At 52.4% G+C, this 20,416-nt stretch overlaps 1 protein-coding gene across 1 annotated transcript; it reads left to right on the forward strand.

The window, feature by feature from the left end:
• Window positions 1–144: 144 nt before the first annotated feature.
• Window positions 145–20,312, forward strand: POGZ (pogo transposable element derived with ZNF domain). The gene is made up of 18 exons (XM_080361243.1): window positions 145–453; window positions 5,314–5,438; window positions 9,368–9,567; window positions 9,751–9,859; window positions 10,183–10,362; window positions 10,596–10,802; window positions 11,354–11,463; window positions 11,559–11,893; window positions 12,834–12,988; window positions 13,412–13,512; window positions 14,499–14,645; window positions 15,191–15,325; window positions 15,685–15,857; window positions 16,329–16,469; window positions 16,609–16,668; window positions 16,940–17,052; window positions 17,543–17,567; window positions 17,693–20,312. The coding sequence occupies exons 2-18, from the start codon at window positions 5,315–5,317 to the stop codon at window positions 19,239–19,241; spliced, it is 3,864 nt and encodes a 1,287-aa protein (XP_080217369.1). The 5' UTR covers window positions 145–453; window position 5,314; the 3' UTR covers window positions 19,242–20,312.
• Window positions 20,313–20,416: the final 104 nt, after the last annotated feature.

Here is a 20,416-nt window from a genome sequence, read left to right on the forward strand (position 1 = left end):
GCCAGGCCTGAGGTAGCGGCTGCGCCCGCCTCCCGCTGACGTCACCGCGCCGCGCACCAATCCCCTTTCCCCATCGCGGTCCAGAAGGAAATGACGTCACCGTATCCCTCCGCCGGCCAGGTCCCCCTTTTTTTTGTGTGTGTGTGTATGTGTGTGTGTGTCTGCGGGCGCTTCGCGCGTGTATCAGCCCGCCGGGCGCTCTTTTTTTCGCTACTCTCCTGAGGGGGGACACACGGACACACACACACGCGAGTCCCGGAGCCGCCCCCCGCGGGAACGCGCAGCGGCAGCGCGGAAACAAGAGCTAATACCTCATCGTCCTCCTCAGCATCCCGCTCGGGGCTCCCGGGGGGCTCATGCCACCTGCCCTCCCCCCCCGCCGCCCGCCTCGCCCCGGAGCCCTGTGAGAGCGAGCGGCTGAGGCGGCGGCGGGAGAGCGCGGCGGTGAGGAAGGTGAGGCGGAGCGGGCCCGTTATGTGGGGAGGGAAAAGGCGGGGGGGAGGGCGGACACACCGCGGCGTTTGGCGACTGTTGGAACCGGTTCGAACCGCCCGGGTCTGAGGGAGAATAAAGGGGGGGACAAGGCCGGAGCGCGCCGTGCACAAAGCGGCGGGAGGAGGAGGAGGAGGAGGAGGAGGGAGGGCTCGGGGCCGCCGGAGCGGGGGACGGGGAGGAGCCGCGGCCGCGGCGGCTCCCGCTGGGCGGCGGAATGTGGTCCCGGCGGGCGCTGAGGGGAGGCGGAGGGATCCGCGCACACCCCCGGCGGCGGGGGGCGAGCGGGCGGTGCAGCGGCCCCACCGGCAGCTCCCTCCGCAGCTCCCTCCGCTCCGCGTCCCCCCCCCGCTCCCCGGGGACACCGAGCGGGGTCTCCCCGTTAGCACCCGGGGGAGGGGGCGGCCGCCGCGTCCCCATCGTGCGTCCCCCTCCTCCTTTTCCCGTGGCTGGTGCTGGGTGGGCGGCCATGTTGGGCACGGGGATTATTTTTCTCCTTTTTCTTCCTCAGCCGCCAGGATCCGCCGAGGGTGGGTTGCGCTTCGCTTCTCCGGAGAAAACCCCCTTTCTGCGCTTTGGGGGGCATCACTGCCCACCCCGTCGGAGGGCGAGGGGCCCCCTTTGGCCTGGGCCCTGTCCTCAGTGCCTTCCCCATCACCCTTTGGTGATACAAGGGGTGTCACCCTCCCTGTCCCCATCGCCTGCCCTGTCACCCTCTGGTGACAGCAGTGGTGTCACCCACCCCAGCCCGCAGCCCCAGCACCTCTGGGTAGGTGTAGCGGGGAAGCCGTTGGGTATATTTGTTGCCACAAATACCCCCACACCCATCGCTCGCTGCGTCACCCCGTGCCCAGCACACCTGCGGTAAATCCCTTTGGCGGCCTCGCCGAGACACCCCCTGGCTGATCTGCTGGCTGGAGATATTAAAAATGAGATGTTTAGTATCGTGGTGGCTTTGGCTTGGCTCTCAATGGGGTCCCGCTCCTCTGGGCAACCCCAGAACTGCTGCATCTCGCTCTCGGCTTCTCCCCCTTGTAGAAAACACACGCGCAGCTTCGCTTTGCTGAACTCGGTGGCTGCAGCTGTCACCGAAACATTCCAAACGGGGCAGGAGCCAGCGGGCGCAACTGGGGGTGCGGGACGGGGGGATCTGTCGCTTCTCTCCGGAAATACTTTGCGAGGGCTGCGAATTGTGCGTCTTCCCCACTCTGGTTCTGCGTGGAGAGCACCTTGTAGCTCCAGGGCTCTGCGGTTGTCGAAGCCGAAGCCGAGCTTGCGCACCTTTCTTTTTAGTTGTGTCATTATTAGCGCGTATAGGGCTGTCGCTGCTTTAAGCTCTGCCTGGCCGCGGGCTCCGCGAACGTTCTTATGGTTGGTTTTATGGGTGTATATACGGTTGTCTGCGTGCGCCGTCCCCGCAGCTCGGGTACCGTCAGAGCTGTCTCGGTGCCACCACGTTGTGCCGGCTGCTCCCCAAAGAGCGCGGTGCAGAAGAGTCTTTCCAGCCGCGCTCTCGGGCTCTGGAAGCGTCAGGGTAGTCCCGTGCTCGGAGACAAATAATCAGAGAGCGGTTTGTTTTCATCGCTCCGCTGTGCAAACTTCAGGGTAGATAACAATCGTCGGAATGGAGTGCGTAATAATACATGTTAATTAGCAGGCGTCGCGCGCTTCAAAGCCTTTCATAAAACATACAGGGCTGTAAATCGTGGCGTTCGAAAGGGATGTAAATGCCTGTTGGGGTTATTGCGGCGCCCAGCGGAGTCGAGTCAACCACATCAGTCGACAGCAGGTGAGTTCCCCTTGGCCTGAAGGATGGAACGTGGAACTCGGGCGCTCGGTGCCGCTCGCCTCTCATCTTCTTTTGGAGGTGTTGCTGGTGATGAGCGGCCATAGAAGCAGCGATGCCACCATCCCCAACCTGTGTTTTCATTGCTGCGATTGTATCAGCTTCAGGCCGTGCCGTTTGGTCATTAAAAGCCACAGAGGAGCGTTGTGCTTTTCTCACTGCAGGGGTTGCAGCACGTCCTGACAGCGGCAACCTTATCGGAGGATTCGTTTGCGTTTGGTGTAACCTCGTTGGGTGTTTAGGTTCTTAGAAAGTTCAGATGTTCCTCGCCGTTAGGTATGGAAAGTAAGTGGGAAAATAAGACAGCAAGTGAGAAAACAAGACAGCGGTTCTGTTGGGGCCGAGTGTTCGCGCAGGGAAGATGTAACACAGAGAAGCGGCCGTTCAGAAGGAGAATTTGGCCAAGAGAAGTTGATTTATGCATTGATTTCTGTCCTAAAGCATGATTGAGTCATCTCCTCAGGCTTATTTGTAGGTGTCTTATAGACAGACCCTCAATCTTGTATCTTAGATTTTCTTTTCCGGACTGTTAGGAGGGGAGGAGGTTGTTTTCCAATTGACTATCGATAGCGCTATAACCACATCACAATTAAATCTTCGGTGGCCAATCCAGATGGCGTAAAACCCGTCAACCCTTGGGTGAGAAGGATGAAGGAAATTTATACAGTCGGTGCCTAAAATGAGATTTTCTGAGCTGCAGTTTGTGCTCAAATGTGTTAATCATGGACTTTTGGGCGATGCGAGGAGCATCTTTAAACTCCATAAACTATTCTGTCATCGTTTCCTCAACTTCCATTGAGTCCTTCATCACTAATAATCACCGGAGTTTATGTCTGACCACGTGCTCTGAAGAGCGGTTGTGGTGCAGATGGTTTCGCCCCGTGATAAGCACTCATTTACTTATACTCTTTTTAATTAAAACCCATAGAAAGCAAAGCTTATGCAGCGAGAGCAACACGTCCCGTCACGTGTGTTTTGAAGAACGCCGCGAACGGGTCAGTAATTCCAATTCCTTTATCAAAAGGAGCGTGTCTATGCAGCAGGTGTGTGTTGTGACTTGTGTCCGATAACCGAACGAACCTGTAGCTGTAGAGCCCCACGTCTCCTATAGCGGATTCCGGAACCGCTCGGGACCCGCTGGCCTCGCTAAATCGGTGAATATACCAGCTTCAAACTTAGGTTGTGGTCACCGACTCCTTTATTTGGTGCTGAAACGGAGGCCGAGCGTTTGTTCCGTTTGAAGATCGGAGGTGCCTGCGTCTCGTCCTTTCTACCCGTCCTCTCCTTTTCTCTTGAGAAAATAACAACGCTCCGTGGCGATCGTGTCCGAGTCGAACTACGCAAAAGTAGTTCATCCATGGACGCAATTGCGTCGTAGATTCCAAATTTCGGTGGAAATTACAGGAGAATTTTGCTTTTTTTTCGGTGGGGCGTCGGAGAAAAGGATCCAGGGGATCTGTCTGGTTGTACATCAATAAAAATACCCTGATTGTCAGATTTCCATTGATACCGGTGATCGCGTCGATCAGGGATGGAATGGGGTGAATGGCCGGTGGTGTTTCCTGCATCATCTCATGGGAAATAACAACTCGTGTCCTGCGGTGGTTTGTGTGAGGCTGATACACCTTGTATCCCCCCCTGAACCTCTTCTCCCATTCCCCACCTGAAGGGGAGAGAAAACCCCTTCATTTCTTTATTTCTTGCAGCGTCTAGAACACTTTGTAATTCATCTTTATTTTTCCTTTGGTCAAATTATTTGGCAGCCGTATTCTTCAACCGAGCATCTGCCAACTGTGCGCTGAAGAGCTAAATGTAGAGTATTTATCATCGGGATTAATCATTTTATTGAGCAAAGGCTTCTTACATACAAAAATATTCCAGATCAAAGCTTTGCAAAACAAAGCTGTTACATGAGAGAGGAGAGGAGACATTTTCTGAGTTCGGGCGATGCGAGCAGACGAAATACTATGCGCATAATGCAAGTGAGTGTCAAAAGCAGCTTGTAACTCCCGTCTCTTTAGCGTTTTGTCTTTGCATCTTTTGAATAATGATGAGGTGTTGAATAATATATTTCTTTATATGTGCAAAAGGCTTCCCCCGTCGTTCTACCCTCCCGGGCAGGCGTGTGTGTGATTTAATTAATAGAGCAGGTTATTTATCCTGGCTATTTATAGCCGCCCATTGCCGGAGCGTCAAGGCTGGATCTCGTCTGCCTGGAGTAACATGATTCCGGATAAATAGCGACGGGGGGAGCGTCGCCGGTTCCAGCTTCACCCAGGAGCCGTTTCTAGATGTTTCTGAGCAGGGTGAATATTGCGAATCACCAAGATGTGGCGATGGATCGTTGCGGTGCTGTCGGTTCCGATCTGCTCTACCGATTCCGCTTGTTTCTATTACTCGTCATCGGAAACAAAGTTTGATAACAAGCAGAGAATAGAATAGTTGAGGCTCTTTGCTTCTTGCTTTGGGCTTCGTTGCTTGGAATTCTTTCCGTATCTCATCCCGAAATGCTTTTTGCCTTTATCTTTTTGGTGTGTGTCTTGTTTTAATAGCAGGAGTTTGTGTTCCATGAGCAAGGGTTGGTTGCCAACCGGTACAATCAGTCACCTAATTCCATCGTGCACCATCTCCCACCTTCAAGAGGAGGTTAATACTGTTTTCCGCACGCCGTAGCTTTCCTGTAAGCGCAGCAGCTGCAGAACGGGAGCTCTTTCATGCTTCACGTAATACACCCGCTTAATTGGATATTAGGATTATTACAACACTCTGCTTTTCTGATACACACATGTAATTTTATTTGATGAGTAAGGCTTGATTTCTTTTGTAGTTGGCTCTTTTTTCTCATTGATTACAAGATATTTCACCGCGTCGCTGCGCAAAGTTTGGCGGGTACATTTAAACCACCGCTTTTTGGGTAGTTTGCCGTATCTCAGAGCAGTTTTGCAGTGACGGTTCCTCCTCTTTTCCCGTTGCAGGATGGCGGACACGGACCTTTTCATGGAGTGCGAGGAGGAGGAGCTGGAGCCCTGGCAGAAAATCAGCGACGTGATCGAAGACTCAGTCGTCGAGGATTATCATTCCGTTGAGAAAACTGCGACGGGTAATTCACTCTTTTAATCCATAATTCTTCCCATTATCGGTGTTAAAACATGAAGAGAAACTGCAGGGATTGCTCCCATCCTGTCCACTGATTTGAGAAGTTCGTAGCGCTTCACAGTTGTTTCTTACAAGCGGAGAATGGATCATTTACATAGAGAATGATGCTTTTTCTTTTACAAAGTGCTTTCATACGTTACCAGTATTTGGTGGCGAGTGGTTTCGGGTCTTCTGGTGGTTCAGAAATGGGTGAGGACGTCGGGGATTGTATTTCCTGTGCTTTACCTTCCGCGGCAAACAGAGATTCCAACCAGTTCAGGATTTATTTCACCACTTTTGGTTGGTTTTGGTTTGGTTGGTTTTGCTTTGGCTCTTTTGCTTTGTTAGTTTTTCCTGTTTTCCACCAAGGGAAAGATGTGTAACTTTGTTTGATGTTTGCACGTACAGATCGGAGCGCGTTGTTATCCAGTTGCTGTCTCAAACTATGAAAAATTGGGGTTGGTAAAAGCAATAATTGCCATATAGGAAGCTTTATGTTTCTCACATGCTTTATAATAGCTCCACTAAGTAAAGACTTAAGGCTGACACTTTCTGAGTGTTGATTTCTATCCGAGTTGGGCCGTTTAGGCCTCTAATTAAATCTCAATGATGAGCATTTTGCGGTTTGGGCTAAACGAAGGTCCTGCTTTGGGCTGGGACAGAGTTAATTGTCACTGGGTGGTGCTGTGTTGTGCTTCTGGGGTGAGAAGAACGTTGATAAGTGGTGATGTTGTAGTTGTTGCTGCGCGCTGTTTATAGCAAGTCAAGGACTGCTGGGCCGTGTTCCAGACATCGTGCCCAGTACAGAAACTGGGGGTGGCGACACTTGGGAACTATTGATTGAACTGTTCTTGAACTGCTGAGATAAACCCGCGGATCTGCCAGGTGTGTGTTGGGCTACGCGGGAGGAGACGGAACAAAACGACCTTTACAGCCGCAGCGACTTCCTGAAGAGGCAGAATTTACAACTTGGCAGCCCCGTTGACTCCGTTAACGTTGTCAAAACAGAGCGTTCGACACCACGGACTCAACACCACGGGGTCAGCTGGATGTTGCGGGTTATACCGCTGCTTTTTGGATCTACCGCAGTGGGGACAAGCCTTTCTCCTTCACCGAGCGGCACACCTGGAAACGCTCCGGGATGGACGCTGTAGGTGAAAAACTCCGCGCCACAACGCGTTTTAGACACCTCCACTTCCTGCGCTGCGGTGAATTCTCCTCTGCAAGGCACCGACGCAGCAGAGGACGCTCCAGGATCAACACAACCACAGTTTGTTCACCCCACGGCGTAGCCTCTTCTTCCCTGAGCGTTATATTGGAGTCGCTACGAGCTCGGCTGACACAACTTGGACTTGCGGGGGAATCCTTTGTGGCCCGGCGCCAGCGAGGATTTGGCGTGGCAAAGTGCCACGGGGACATCTGTCACCTCCCTGCTGGCCCGGTAACCGGGGGTCACATCCCGGTTGAAGTTGTGACTGCGGAACGCTCCCGAAATGAGCGGCGGCTGGAGCCGGCCCAGCTCTCGGCAATCTGCTTTGTACCCTCATGGCTGTCGGCTCGCGTTTTGTTTTACATTAATTAAACAGACTTAAAAGCTGAGGCTGAAAAAGCCCCGTTAAATCTGTCCATTCTCCCAGCGTAAGGTTTTGTTTTGTTTTATTTCCTGCTAGGCTGTAATTCACTTATAAACAAGCCTGGAGACCTAAAATTTATCCTTTTCTTAAAGAACAACACCCATGTTGGTAGAGAAACATCTGAAAATCCAGAAGGAGGATTCCAAACTGGACATGGAAGGATCATTTCATTTACCTTTCCCATCTTTCTGCTGGATTTCTTCCTGCAGATTAGTTCTAAAATGTCTCCAATTACTGGGACATAAAAGGAAGAATTACTGAAAGCTAAATATATTTGAAGTGACGCTCGGCCTAATTTCTTTCCTTAATTTCCTTTGATTGCTTTTCGCTCTACCTGCGTCCCACTCAAACCAGCTCTCTTATTACATACATGTGCATAGTGAGTGGATATAACACAAATATATGGATGAGCCAAACCTTGTGAGGAGGGACAGCGTAGAGGGAATTGAAGCCCAAATAAGTACCCTGCTTGTTTGCTGGACTTGAGTTTCATCCTCTCCGCTGCTCCTTTGGATTCCTCCCCTGCTGTGGGTGCCAGCAAACGCTGCCAGGAGCTGGGAAACTCTTCTGATCTCTGTTTTTGGTGCAACACGGGCCCCCCCCGTGTTGCCAGAAGCAGTTGGGCAACGTTCCGGAGTTGGAATTGCCTCGTTCTGCGCAAATATTGCGAGTCTGCTCCGCTTGGCAAGCGAGAGCTTGTGGAACTGAGCGCGCACGTGGGACAAACGGGATCCCGAGTCTTCTTCAAGCAGGTTGTTTCACTCTTGAATCAAGAGAACAAGCCCTTGGATCCGCTGTAAGATATTCTCATGACACAGCCTGTATCCGCGTCACGACTTCAGCGTCAATCTCTTTCAACCTCTTTTTCTTCTGGTTGAAGTTCTGCTGCTGTGGGAAGGTTCAGTTTTAGGTTCCTTGTGCGTTCTCCTGGCCCTGGTGAACCGCAGCCTGTGGGTTCTGTTCAGAAATACTTGGCGTGGCTGTGCCGCTGCCGCGCGTCCCGTGCCAAGGCCTCCGTTTTCCCCATGTCTGCCAGCAGGTGAATTGTTACTCCATAGTTAACGAGACTAGGAAAAAAAACAACCTATAGCTGCTGTGGCCGTGTTCAAAGGGCACGTAGGAGCCAGAATAATCAGTGTGTGAGGTTACTCGAGGCGAAGAGATTTGAACAGCTCGTTCCCAGGCAGCTTGGCAAGCCCTGGGCTAAAGATGAATATTAAAACTACATAGAAGGGTTGGATAGTTTCACAGGTTTACTTGGAAAGCACGCTCTGGAAAACTCATTCAGATTCTGGAGGCTAGCGTTGCCAGCTGGGCAAGGGCAAGGGTAGAGCCTTGGATCTGGGCAGGAACAACCCCAGGGTCCAGTGTAAGTTGGGGAATGAGGTGTTGGAGAGCAATGAAAAGGTACCCGGGGGTCCTGGGGACAGCAGGATGGCCATGAAAAAAGGGTTTAGTTCAGATACTATCAGGACGTACTTGGGGAACATATGTATATACATAGTTGTAATCTATACACCATAGCACCCTGAGAATGCCCCATCTCGTCTGGTCTGGGAAGCTAAGCAGGGTCGGGCCCGGTCAGTACTTGGATGGGAGACCGTCCAGATACACAGCCATAGCACCCTGAGAACACCTGATCTGGGAAGCTAAGCAGGGTCGGGCCTGGTCAGTACGTGGATGGGAGACCATCTGGGAATAGCGGGTGCTGTGGGCTGAGCCAGCACTGGGCCCTTGTGGCCAGGAAGCCAATGGCACCTGGGGTGGGTTAGAAGGGGGTGGTCAGTGGGTCAGAGAGGTTCTCCTGCCCCTCTGCTCTGCCCTGGGGAGACCACGCCTGGAATCTTGTGTCCAGTTGTGGCCCCTCAGCTCCAGCAGGACAGGGAACTGCTGGAGAGAGTCCAGCGCAGCCACCAAGATGCTGGAGGGAGTGGAGCATCTCCCGTGTGAGGAAAGGCTGAGGGAGCTGGGGCTCTGGAGCTGGACAAGAGGAGCCTGAGGGGGGACTCATTGCTGGGGCTCAAGATGGCAAGGGGCAGTGTCAGGAGGATGGAACCAGGCTCTGCTGGTGACAACCAGGGACAGGACAAGGGGCAATGGGTGCAAACTGCAACACAGGAGGTTCCACTGGAAGATGAGAAGCAACTTGTTTGGGGTGAGGGTGGCAGAGCCTGGCCCAGGCTGCCCAGGGAGGGTGTGGAGACTCCTGAGCAGCCTCTTTACCTGCCCAACGTGACTTGTATTTCTGCTTCCCTTCCAGCCGGCAACCCCCTGGTTCAGCAGAGCGGGCAACCGCTGCTCCTGGCCCAGAATGCGGCTTCAGGTCTGGGCACCGTGGTCACCCAGCCCGTGCTCCGACCTGTCACCCAGCCCGTGCTGCGGCCCGTGCAGATCATGCAGAACGCCAACCACGTCACCAGCTCTCCGGTGACCAGCCAGCCCATCTTCATCACCACCCAGGTGAGCGCGGACCATCTGCTCCACTTGCCCACACAAGATTCTTCTCTTTTAAGAAATAATCAGGCGCTCGTTTCAGCTTTTCTCGTGTGCTGCGGCCGATGTTGCGCTTGAGCTGACATCTGGTGGAGTTGTTTTGTGTTTTTTAATGTATGGAGATTTAGAAATAGCTCTGTTTGACTGCAGGGCTTTCCCGTGAGGAACATGCGGCCTGTCCAGAACACGATGAACCAGGTTGGGATTGTTCTGAATGTACAGCAGGGTCAGACAGTGAGGCCCATCACCCTTGTCCCAGGTAAGGACTGGAACAAGCCAAAGCTATGCTCGTCTTCCTTTTTACATTACCAAGGATTAAATATATATATATATTTGTATTACCTGCATCAAGCCAAAGCTATGCTTGTCTTCCTTTTTACATTACCAAGGATTAAATATATATATATATTTGTATTACCTGCATCCACATTCAGCTTTAGTCCAAGTGAAATAAGGCGCTGAACTCCTCAAACGTGGGGATTTTGGGAGCTTGGCGGTGTTGGAAAACAGGATGCTCTCAGGTGTTAGTGTGCGAGGAATGCAATTAGATAACTCAATCACTGTGTTCGTTTGTTTCTGAAGCCCCAGGTACCCAGTTTGTGAAACCGACGGTCGGAGTTCCTCAGGTGTTCTCCCAAATGGCCCAAGTGAGACCCGGCACAACCATGCCGGTCCGGCCCACCGCCAACACCTTCACCACCGTCATCCCGGCCACGCTGACCATCCGCAGCACCGTGCCGCAGTCCCAGGCCGCACAGCCCAGTAAGTCCCGTCCAACACCACCCTTTGTAACCCAAAGAAGGGAAGAAACGCGTCGGCAAAGCCAGTGGATTGATCGTTTCACCTTGGGTGAAACGCAGTTTCCGTTCCCAGCTTTGGTTAACTGGGCAGAACTGGTGGCTCGGTCACCCGGTGAGGACGTAAGGGACAAGGGGGACGTTCTACAGGGGGTCAGATGTCGCTCATTGCGTCCTAGCGCTGCTGTTTGTCCGCAGTGAGCATCGCCAGCTTTGTGACCGTCAAGAGGCCCGGGGTGACGGGGGAGAACAGCAACGAGGTGGCCAAGCTGGTGAACACCCTGAACACGGTTCCTTCATTAGGCCAGAGCCCCGGCCCGCTCGTGGTTTCCAACAGCAGCCCCGTGCACGGTTCCCAGAGATCCAGCGTTTCCGAGTCCTCCTCCTCGTCCTCCTCGTTAAAAGGTATTAACTCGATCGGTTCTGCCGAGACTCCAGAGTGAAAATCCACAAACCTGTAACTGCTTATAGGGATAAACGCTTGAAAAGCTTTGCTGTTAATTACCTCGGGTTTATCTGCGCGGTTTCCGGTGATTCTGGTTGGCGTGGGGATGTTTGCACCCCTTATTTTGTTCTATTAGTTCAAATTACTGGTGTGCATGTTGCCATCTTGAGAACACACACCTGAAATATGCTACACTAGAAGGCAAAAGGGTTAAATCTTTGCTTCTCTTCTTCCAAAAAAGCACCTTCCTAAGGCGTTCGGGAGTCCGAAAGTTGATTTAAAGGATGTTTTGTGTCATCTGTAATTTTGAGACACTTCTATATTACTGTAGCTACAGGGGGTCTGTATTGTCATCCAGATTGTCAGAGGTTTACATGCCCCTTTTTCATGCCTGTTCCAGTCTAGTCAGTAGTTAAAAGCAGAGCTCTTGAAACGAAAGCATTTCAAAGCTTACCTAGATCTAAATGGATGTGTAACGGTTCTCATTTTGGTGTGGTTTTCCCCGTTGCAGTCAGTTCATCTCCTATTCCCACGTTCGATTTGCAAGACGGCGGCAGGAAGGTTTGCCCGCGGTGCGACGCGCAGTTTCGGGTCACGGAAGCTCTCAGAGGACACATGTGTGTAAGTGAGCGCTTAACGTTACTCCTTAGTCTTTATTTAACGTAGTTCTGAGTTTAACACATGGGGTTTTTGTCGTGTGGTTCTTCTCCTTTTAGTACTGCTGCCCTGAAATGGTTGAGTTCCTCAAGAAAAGAAAATCTTTAGAATCTGAACCAAATATTCAATCTGCAAAACCTCCGTCTCCAGAAAAAACTACGGCTGTTGCTTCACCACCCTCTTCCACTCCCAGCCCTGCACTGTCCCCGCCTGCCAAAGCTCCGGAACCCGGCGAAAACGTCGTCGACGCGTCCCAAAGCAAGCTCATCATGTTGGTTGATGATTTCTACTACGGCAGAGACGGTGGCAAAGTGAACCAGCTCCTCAACTTCCCCAAGGTCCCCACCTCCTTCAGGTGTCCGCACTGCACCAAGCGGCTAAAGAACAATATACGGTAAGAGGAGCGCGGCGTGCTGCGTAAATAGTGGTGTGGGTGCCTTAGGTCTGCAAATCAAGATGAGCATGAGTGTTGGTCCCTCAGGCCCCGCGGCTTTGTGTCGTGGTTTAACCCGAGCTGGTGATGGGACCACGCAGCCACTCATTCACTCCAATAGGGGAGAGAATCGACAGGGGAGGGAGAAACTTGAATGGAGATAAACACAGTTGAATAAAATAACAAAATACTAATACACTACTAGTAAATATATATATATATATATAATAGAAATAAAAGATAGTCGAGGTGATTCCTCATGAACACACTGAGCAGCCAGTCCCAGGAAACGGCACCTGGTCCCACAGCCCATCCCAGAGAGAGAAAAGAGGGAAAGAGGCAGAAAAGCCCAGAGGCCTCTGCAAAATGGCAAAAGGCCCAATTAAACATCCCGACTGAACTTCCCAGCTACCCCAGAGAGATCGGAACAGCCAACCCCAAGTTCCCAACTCTCCTTTAATAATTAGCGTGATGCTAATGGGCTGGAACACTGTGATTGCTCAGTGTGGGTGTCAGTCCAGCTCTGTCCGTCCATCCCCTTCCTCGCTGCCTCCCCCCTGTGGGCAGAGCTCAGAGTGTCCTTGGCTCTCAGAGCAGAGCAATTAAACACATTAACTATGCTGGGCTGCTATCTGCTTGTTCTTAAACTAAGTTCCCACGAAAGGGAAAGATTTGCCTGTTGTCACACAGGTTGCGGGGTCAGAAACGAGGAGCAGAGCCCTTGTACCGCAAAACCTGTTCTCTAGAGCCGGGCAGCCGCTTGCTGGCTCGGAGGAGGCTTTGCTTTTGGTGGGAAGAGCGAGAAGGAAACGTCTTAACGCCGCTAACAAACCGTGGGGCGTTGGTGATGGTTACTGGTGTCGCGGTTTTGGCTCACGCGCTTTCCGTTGGCCTCCGGCAGGTTCATGAATCACATGAAGCACCACGTGGAGCTGGACCAGCAGAACGGCGAGGTGGACGTGCACACCATCTGCCAGCACTGCTACCGCCAGTTCTCCACGCCCTTCCAGCTCCAGTGTCACCTGGAGAACGTCCACAGTCCCTACGAGTCCACCAGTGCGTCCGTTTCGCTCTTGTCGTTTGTTTGGGAGGGTTCCTGGTTGGTATTAATCTGCTGAGAAAGGTGTGTCTGTTCCGCCCAGCAGAAAAATCCACCTAAATCACATTTCTGCAAACTCAAAAGCCTTTTCAAAACGGTTCAATAGCAACGTTGTGCTGGAATTTAATTTGTACCAGTAGGTTGACATCTGATGTCAAACCTCTTGAAGTTTCCTCATCGAAGCATCTTCCTACTTGCTGTATATTCTTTTACCTTAAGACAACCTTTTGGAAACCCCTTAGAATACACTTTATCTACCCACTTCAAAGAGCCGAGAGCTAGTTGGTTGGTTTTGGTTTAAGGTGTTACCAAAGCAACTTATGACAGGCGGCGGATGTTTTTGTGCCTCTGCTCTTAGCGCCTTTCCCTTTCTCTCGCAGCAAAGTGCAAGATTTGCGAGTGGGCGTTTGAGACGGAGCCGATGTTCCTGCAGCACATGAAGGACACGCACAAGCCCGGGGAGATGCCCTACGTGTGTCAGGTATCCGAGGCACTTCGCGGGCGCAATTTCAGCCACGCGATCTTGAAAATTAGAGGAAAGCCGGCGTCTTGTAGCCAAGCGCCTGCTCCCACTGGCCCAGACTCCGCAGCGCGAGGTCTCCATGGATGCAAGATGAATTCCTGCGTAATTTCACAGAATCACAGAATGTCAGGGGTTGGAAGGGACCTGGAAAGCTCATCCAGTGCAATCCCCCCATGGAGCAGGAAAAGCCAGCTGAGGTTACACAGGAAGGTGTCCAGGCGGGTTGGAATGTCTGCACAGAAGGAGACTCCACACCCTCCCTGGGCAGCCTGGGCCAGGCTCTGACACCCTCACCCCAACAAGTTGCTTCTCAGCTGCCAGCGGAACCTCCTGTGTTGCAGTTTGCACCCATTGCCCCTTGTCCTGTCCCTGGTTGTCACCAGCAGAGCCTGGCTCCATCCTGCTGACACTGCCCCTTGCCATCTTGAGCCCCAGCAATGAGTCCCCCCTCAGGCTCCTCTTGTCCAGCTCCAGAGCCCCAGCTCCCTCAGCCTTTCCTCACACGGGAGATGCTCCACTCCCTCCAGCATCGTGGTGGCTGCGCTGGACTCTCTCCAGTAGTTCCCTGTCCTGCTGGAGCTGAGGGGCCACAACTGGACACAAGATTCCAGGTGTGGTCTCCCCAGGGCAGAGCAGAGGGGCAGGAGAACCTCTCTGGACCCAGCTGGTCTCCCATCCAAGCACTGACCAGGCCCGACCCTGCTTAGCTTCCCAGATCAGACAAGATGGGGCGTTCTCAGGGTGCTATGGCTATTATATATATGCATATATGTTTCTCAAGTGTATCCTTGTAGTATCTGAACTAACCCCTTTATTCAAGGGCAGAGCAGAGGGGCAGGAGAACCTCTCTGACCTACTGACCACCCCCTTCTAACCCACCCCAGGTCCCATTGGCTTCCTGGCCACAAGGGCTCATGGTCACCCTGCTCAAATTGTTCCGGCAGGTCTGTCAGTACCGCTCGTCGCTCTATTCCGAGGTCGACAGCCATTTCCGCATGATCCACGAGGACACGCGGCACCTGCTCTGTCCCTACTGCCTCAAGGTCTTCAAGAACGGCAACGCCTTCCAGCAGCACTTCATGAGGCACCAGGTACGACGGCGGGTTTGTTGCGGGTGCTTCCCGTGATTAATTAATTAATCCAGCAATATTACTCCTTTTTGCATAAAGCCTAGAGCAATTGCATCTTCACAATACATTTCCTTGCCCCGGAATGTTTCACTTCTCCTGATTGGAAGATTCCCAAATAAAATTTGTTATGATTCCAGATGAAATCAAACAAGAAGAAACCACCTTTGGAATCCTGTTTGTCTGAATTCTCCCTAGTTTGAGTACGAAATCGTATAGTTTCTAAACATCTAGATTTCCAAGGTTAACTGGTTTGCCACTCTAATAATGTCTAACAGCAGCTTCCTACCACCACGAGAGAATTAGACCGATTATTTTCATTTCCCCACCATATCAAAAATGGATTTGGTGTTATATACTAGAGCTTAACATCCCATTCAGAATTACAGTGGGTTTTTGTTTCGCCGTGTTTGGTTTCTTTGGGGTTTTGTTTCTTCGTTTTCTCAACCTGCTCCATTTTGACTTCGGTTTCACTGAACCAAAACGTCTTTGGTTTCCATTTGCTTTAGAAGAAGAGTGTTTACCACTGCAACAAGTGCAGACTCCAGTTCCTATTTGCCAAGGACAAAATCGAACACAAGCTGCAGCACCACAAAACTTTCCGCAAGCCCAAACAGTTGGAAGGATTGAAACCTGGAACCAAGGTCAGAAATGCGACTTAACTGGGTTGCCATGTATTAAGTGCTGCAAAACTGCTGTTGGCTTCAGTTGCATCACTTACAGGGACAGAAAAGCCATGTGTTCTGTCCATGTTGGGTTAATTAGATAATTTATAGAAATAATTAGGGGGAAAAAGGAGGGGAAGGTGGCTTGGCAGAGCCTGAACTCCCCTAACGCAGGTATCGCCAAGCCAAGGTACCTGAGTGACCCAAACACCCTTTGGGGACAAAATCATGTCCAGAGGGGCACAAATTGTACCCAGGAGCAGCTTTTTGTGCTCTGAGAGAGGAGCCGGAAGGGTGACGAGTGTATTTGAAAGGGTGTTTGTACCCATTTACCGCAGGTGACCATCAGGGCGTCGCGAGGCCAACCGCGGACGCTGCCGCTGTCTTCCAACGACATGGCGCAGGGCGCCGGGCACGAAACGGCCGCGTTGTCGTCCGCTACCGACCCCCAGCCCATCTTCCTGTACCCGCCCGTCCAGAGGAACGTCCAGAAGAGAGCCGTCAAAAAGATGTCAGAACCTTGGGCCGAATTTCGCGTTGAAAAGAGATTATTTTGGGATTTGAAAGGAAACGTAGTTAGGTCTTTAACGGCGGTGGGTAACGCGATCCGCGGCGCCGGGCTGGTTGCCGCGGGAGCTTTAGGAGAAGCCAGATCCCGTGAAACATAACAAAATTGAGTCGTGTTGTGAAACGCCTTGAGGTGAAAGCGCGAAATACAGAATTAACTGGGCGCTTTTATAGAAATGATGGGATTTCATTGGCCTAAGGGCTTTCTGCCCACCCACTGTCAATTTATTATCCGCTTTTAATTGTGCAAGTGGGAAGGGTGGGGAGCGCAGAGTGCGAGATGCGCCAAGGGCGGCCGCAGCGTTCCCCAAGTTGATGCGTCCTTAAGTTCTCCCGTGTCCCGCTGCTCGTCAGAACCCGCGAGCCGCTGCTGGGCCGGTGGTGACAATGGTGACAATGTTGTTGTTCCCCGCAGGAGCGTCCTGGGCCGACAGACGTGCCTGGAGTGCAGCTTCGAGATCCCCGACTTCCCCAACCACTTCCCCACCTACGTGCACTGCTCCTTGTGTCGCTACAGCACCTGCTGCTCCCGCGCTTACGCCAACCACATGATCAAGTACGTGCGGCGCCGCTTCCTCCGGAAACACGACCCAAAATAGCGCTAAACCCGCCATTGGCTCCGTCTCCGTAAATCATGTTGTTCTTTAAACACCCGGAGTCATTCCGGTGTTGAATAAACTCTCTTGTCTTTACAGCAACCACGTTCCTCGGAAGAGTCCGAAGTACTTGGCTTTGTTTAAGAATTACACTGCCTGGTAATGCGATATTCATCGTCTTCTTTTAATTACCGGGGAATCTAATTGGCGTTCACTTTTGGGTCTTCAGTTCTGCTCTTTATTCTGAAGCAGCTCCCCCTATTTTTTTGCAACATGGGGGAATACATTGAATTAAGGGCGACTGGGAGTTTGGGGTTGGGACGTATGTACTGGATGTGGCCTTTTCATTTCTAATTGTTAGTGAGGGGATGTGCACACCTCCATATCTTATACTAAACTCACTTTGTTTTCGCCTCTTTTTCCCTTCCAGCGGTGTAAAACTCTCCTGTTCCTCTTGTCTCTTTGTGACATCCGAGGGGGACGCGATGGCCAAACATCTGGTCTTCAACCCCTCGCATGAGTTTAGTAACATTATTTTCCGAGGTAAGCGCTTTGGAAAGGAGCAGAAAGGTTGCGAAAGATGAACGCGGGACACAACACATCAGTTCACGCCCCGAGTTGCCATCAAACCTTGTCGAGCTGGCATTGTTATGAGATGGAGGAGCAGGAGATGCTCCCAAGGACATACAAAGCCATAAGGTTTCACCCAGGCCTCTGTTCTAGGGGACATCTTTGTGCCGCGGTGACACCCTCTATTCTTGGGGACATCGGCTTTGAATGGAGCCCCAAAGTGGCCCGTTCTGGCCAAAAACCCACAGGGATCAGGCCAGGGCTGAGCATCCCTGACCTTTTGTCACTAAAGGGTTTGTCCCTTGTCCCTGGCGCTTCCGGGGTGCTGATCAGCCCCTCTGCAGTGATGCGGAGACACAGGTGGACCCGGTGACACACAGGGACGCTGTTCCTCTCTGTAACAACTTTGTTTGCGCTGACTTTGTTTGCCAAGCTACAAATGTGGTTTGTTTTTACTCCACAGGGCCTACTTGGATATCACATTCCAGGTAAACTCTTTGTAAACTCGTTATCAGATTTGCTTGGTGGGGTTGGGCTTCTTTTGTTGGTTTGTTTGTCCCTCAATGGCTTCATTGCTGGGTTTTAAGAGGCTCCTGTGTTCTCTCTCTTCAAGGCACGTCCAGCCCCAGGATAAGAGCGTGAAGAACCCGTGTCCCACCTATTCCCCCAGTAAAGCTGCTACTGTGAAAACCAAGTCTGTGTTACCCGGCAAGGACGAGCCGGATCTGGCGCCGGCGACGCACGAAGGAGCCGCGCTGGGCCAGGAGGACGAATCCTTCAACGCGGCCGACGAGCAGCCGGCCAAGGAGCCCGAACCCGCCGGCAAAAAGCTGCAGCTATCGGTGAAAAAGCTGCGGGTCGTCCTGTTCGCTTTGTGCTGCACCACGGAGCAGGCGGCTGAGCATTTCCGCAACCCGCAGCGGCGCATCAAGCGCTGGTTGCGGAGGTTCCAGGCGTTCCAAGAGGAGAATCTGGCATCGCTGTCGGAGGGCAAGTACCTGAGCTTGGAGGCCGAGGAGAAGCTGGCGGAGTGGGTGCTGACGCAGAGGGAGCAGCAGTTGCCCGTCAACGAGGAGACGCTGTTCCAAAAAGCCACCAAACTGGGCCGCTCGCTGGAAGGCGGCTTCAAGATCTCCTATGAGTGGGCGGTGCGGTTCATGCTGCGGCACAACCTCAGCACGCACGCGCGCCGCGCCGTGGCGCACCCGCTCCCCAAGGACGTGGAGGACAACGCCGGCTGCTTCATCGAGTTCGTGCAGCGGCAGATCCACACCCAGGACCTGCCCCTCTCCATGATCGCCGCCATCGACGAGATCTCGCTCTTCCTGGACGTGGAGGTGCTGAGCAGCGACGACCGCAAGGAGAACGCGCTGCAGACGGTGGGGACCGGCGAGCCCTGGTGCGACGTGGTCCTCACCATCCTCGCCGACGGCAGCGTCCTCCCCACGCTCGTCTTCTACCGCGGGCGCGTCCAACCGCCCGCCAACGTGCCGGAGTCCGTCCTGCTGGAAGCCAAGGAGGGCGGCTACAGCGACGACGAGGTGATGGAGCTGTGGGCGTCGCGCGTGTGGCGAAAACACACGGCGTGCCAGAACAGCAAGGGCATGCTGGTGCTGGACTGCCACCGCACGCACCTTTCCGAAGAGGTTCTGGCCCTTCTGAGCGCCTCCAGCACCCTCCCCGCCGTGGTCCCCGCCGGCTGCAGCTCCAAAATCCAACCCCTTGACGTTTGTATCAAAAGAACCGTGAAAAACTTCTTGCATAAAAAATGGAAGGAGCAAGCCAAGGAGCTGGCGGACTCCGGCTGCGACTCGGACATCCTGCTGCAGCTGGTGCTTTGCTGGCTGGCCGAGGCGCTGGAGGTGATCGCGGACTCACCGGAGCTGGTGCAACAATCCTTTTTGGTGGCCAGTGTCTTGCCGGGACCCGATGGCACCGCCAACTCTCCCTCCCGCAACGCCGACATGCAGGAGGAGCTGATCGGTGCGCTCGAGGAGCAGCTGAAGCTCGGCCAGCCCCGCGGCGCCGCCGAACGGCAGCGCCGGCAACCGCCCGAGGAAAGCGCCGACCCCGACGTCCTGCACCGGCTCTTTGAGGGCGAGAGCGAGACCGAGTCCTTTTACGGCTTCGAAGACGCCGATTTGGAGCTGACGGAGATTTGAGGCGCTTTCCCAGCCGTTCGGGGCTTTGAGATTGAGAACCTTGACACTTCCCTGTGGATTCGTGGGTTTAGGAAACTCGTAGGCGATCGCTCCGATCAATAGCCATCGATGCCGTTCATTTCTAAGTTTTTGTGCTTTTTTTAAAAAGGAAAAACAAAAAAAATCACTGTGTTGGTATTTTCTGGAAGATCTATCGTGGGTGAATATTTTTGCGTTTTCTTTACCTCACTGTATCATAGTTTTCTGGGTTTATTGTGCAGAAATGTTTTGAATTCTACATCGTCTACGTGACCATTTCTAAAGGCAAAAAAACCGACTATGTAGCTAATGAACCAGTATATAAATCTTTTTTGGGTTGTCTTAACACAGATTTCTTTTTAACACCGGAGATTTAGGTTCCTGTGGGAAATTTAGATATGAGTTATCGCTTTAATGTGTGAACCCCTCTAATTGGCCGTTAAGATTTGGGGGTTAATGATTTGGACGCGGGGTTAAACCACAAGTTTTTGGTGTTTGATGCCAGCGAGCGCGGACGGAACCGAGAACCCCAAAACATCCCCTTTTCCCCCCATTTCCGCGCCTGGAGAATCCGGGATACGGGGAATGCGGGAAGTTTGGGTGGGGGTTCAACCCTATGGCGCAGTAACCATCACTTAACTAGTCCCGCTCAACCAGCAGCCACTACGTTCCTTAGGATTAGAACCCCCCCTGTTTAACGCAACAAAACTGTGACGTGCACAAAAATAAAAAAGGAGAAGACGTTTGGTTTTATTTTTCACCGCCGGCTTCAGGTTTTTCTACAATTTGCATGTTTGCGGGTTTTTTAACTGTACGTGCTCGGGAAGGACGCGCGGAACCGTCCGCGGAGGTTTGCGGCACCTGCGGCCCTGTAAATGCTTCGTCTTTCCCATGTACAGACGTGGAACGTTTAATAAAACCAGGGAAATGGATTTATAAACACGTGTTTTTATTACCCAACCTCGGGAGATCAACCCTGAGCTGCCGGCTTAATTAATTGTGTTTCTGTAGCATTAATTGGGGGTGAACACTTTGATTGTTATTGACTGTATTTCACGTAAAGCCAAGAAATCCCCACCTTGCCCCTTCTGACTTTTCCATTAATTGGCAAATACTTAATGTTTTAGAACAGAAAACACCTTTAAAGACACATTTTA

Source organism: Nesoenas mayeri (assembly GCF_963082525.1).
Source record: "Nesoenas mayeri genome assembly, chromosome: 30".
Classification (NCBI taxonomy): domain Eukaryota; kingdom Metazoa; phylum Chordata; class Aves; order Columbiformes; family Columbidae; genus Nesoenas; species Nesoenas mayeri.

What these genes read in the sequence shown, in the direction of transcription:
- POGZ (XM_080361243.1), top strand. Translation starts at nt 5,315, where the DNA reads ATGGCGGACACGGACCTTTTCATGGAGTGCGAGGAGGAGGAGCTGGAG. An exon ending in GTCCCAGGCCGCACAGCCCA is followed by an intron (nt 10,363 to 10,595) that starts GTAAGTCCCGTC and finishes GTTTGTCCGCAG; the next exon opens with TGAGCATCGCCAGCTTTGTG. An exon ending in TTTAAGAATTACACTGCCTG is followed by an intron (nt 16,669 to 16,939) that starts GTAATGCGATAT and finishes TTTCCCTTCCAG; the next exon opens with CGGTGTAAAACTCTCCTGTT.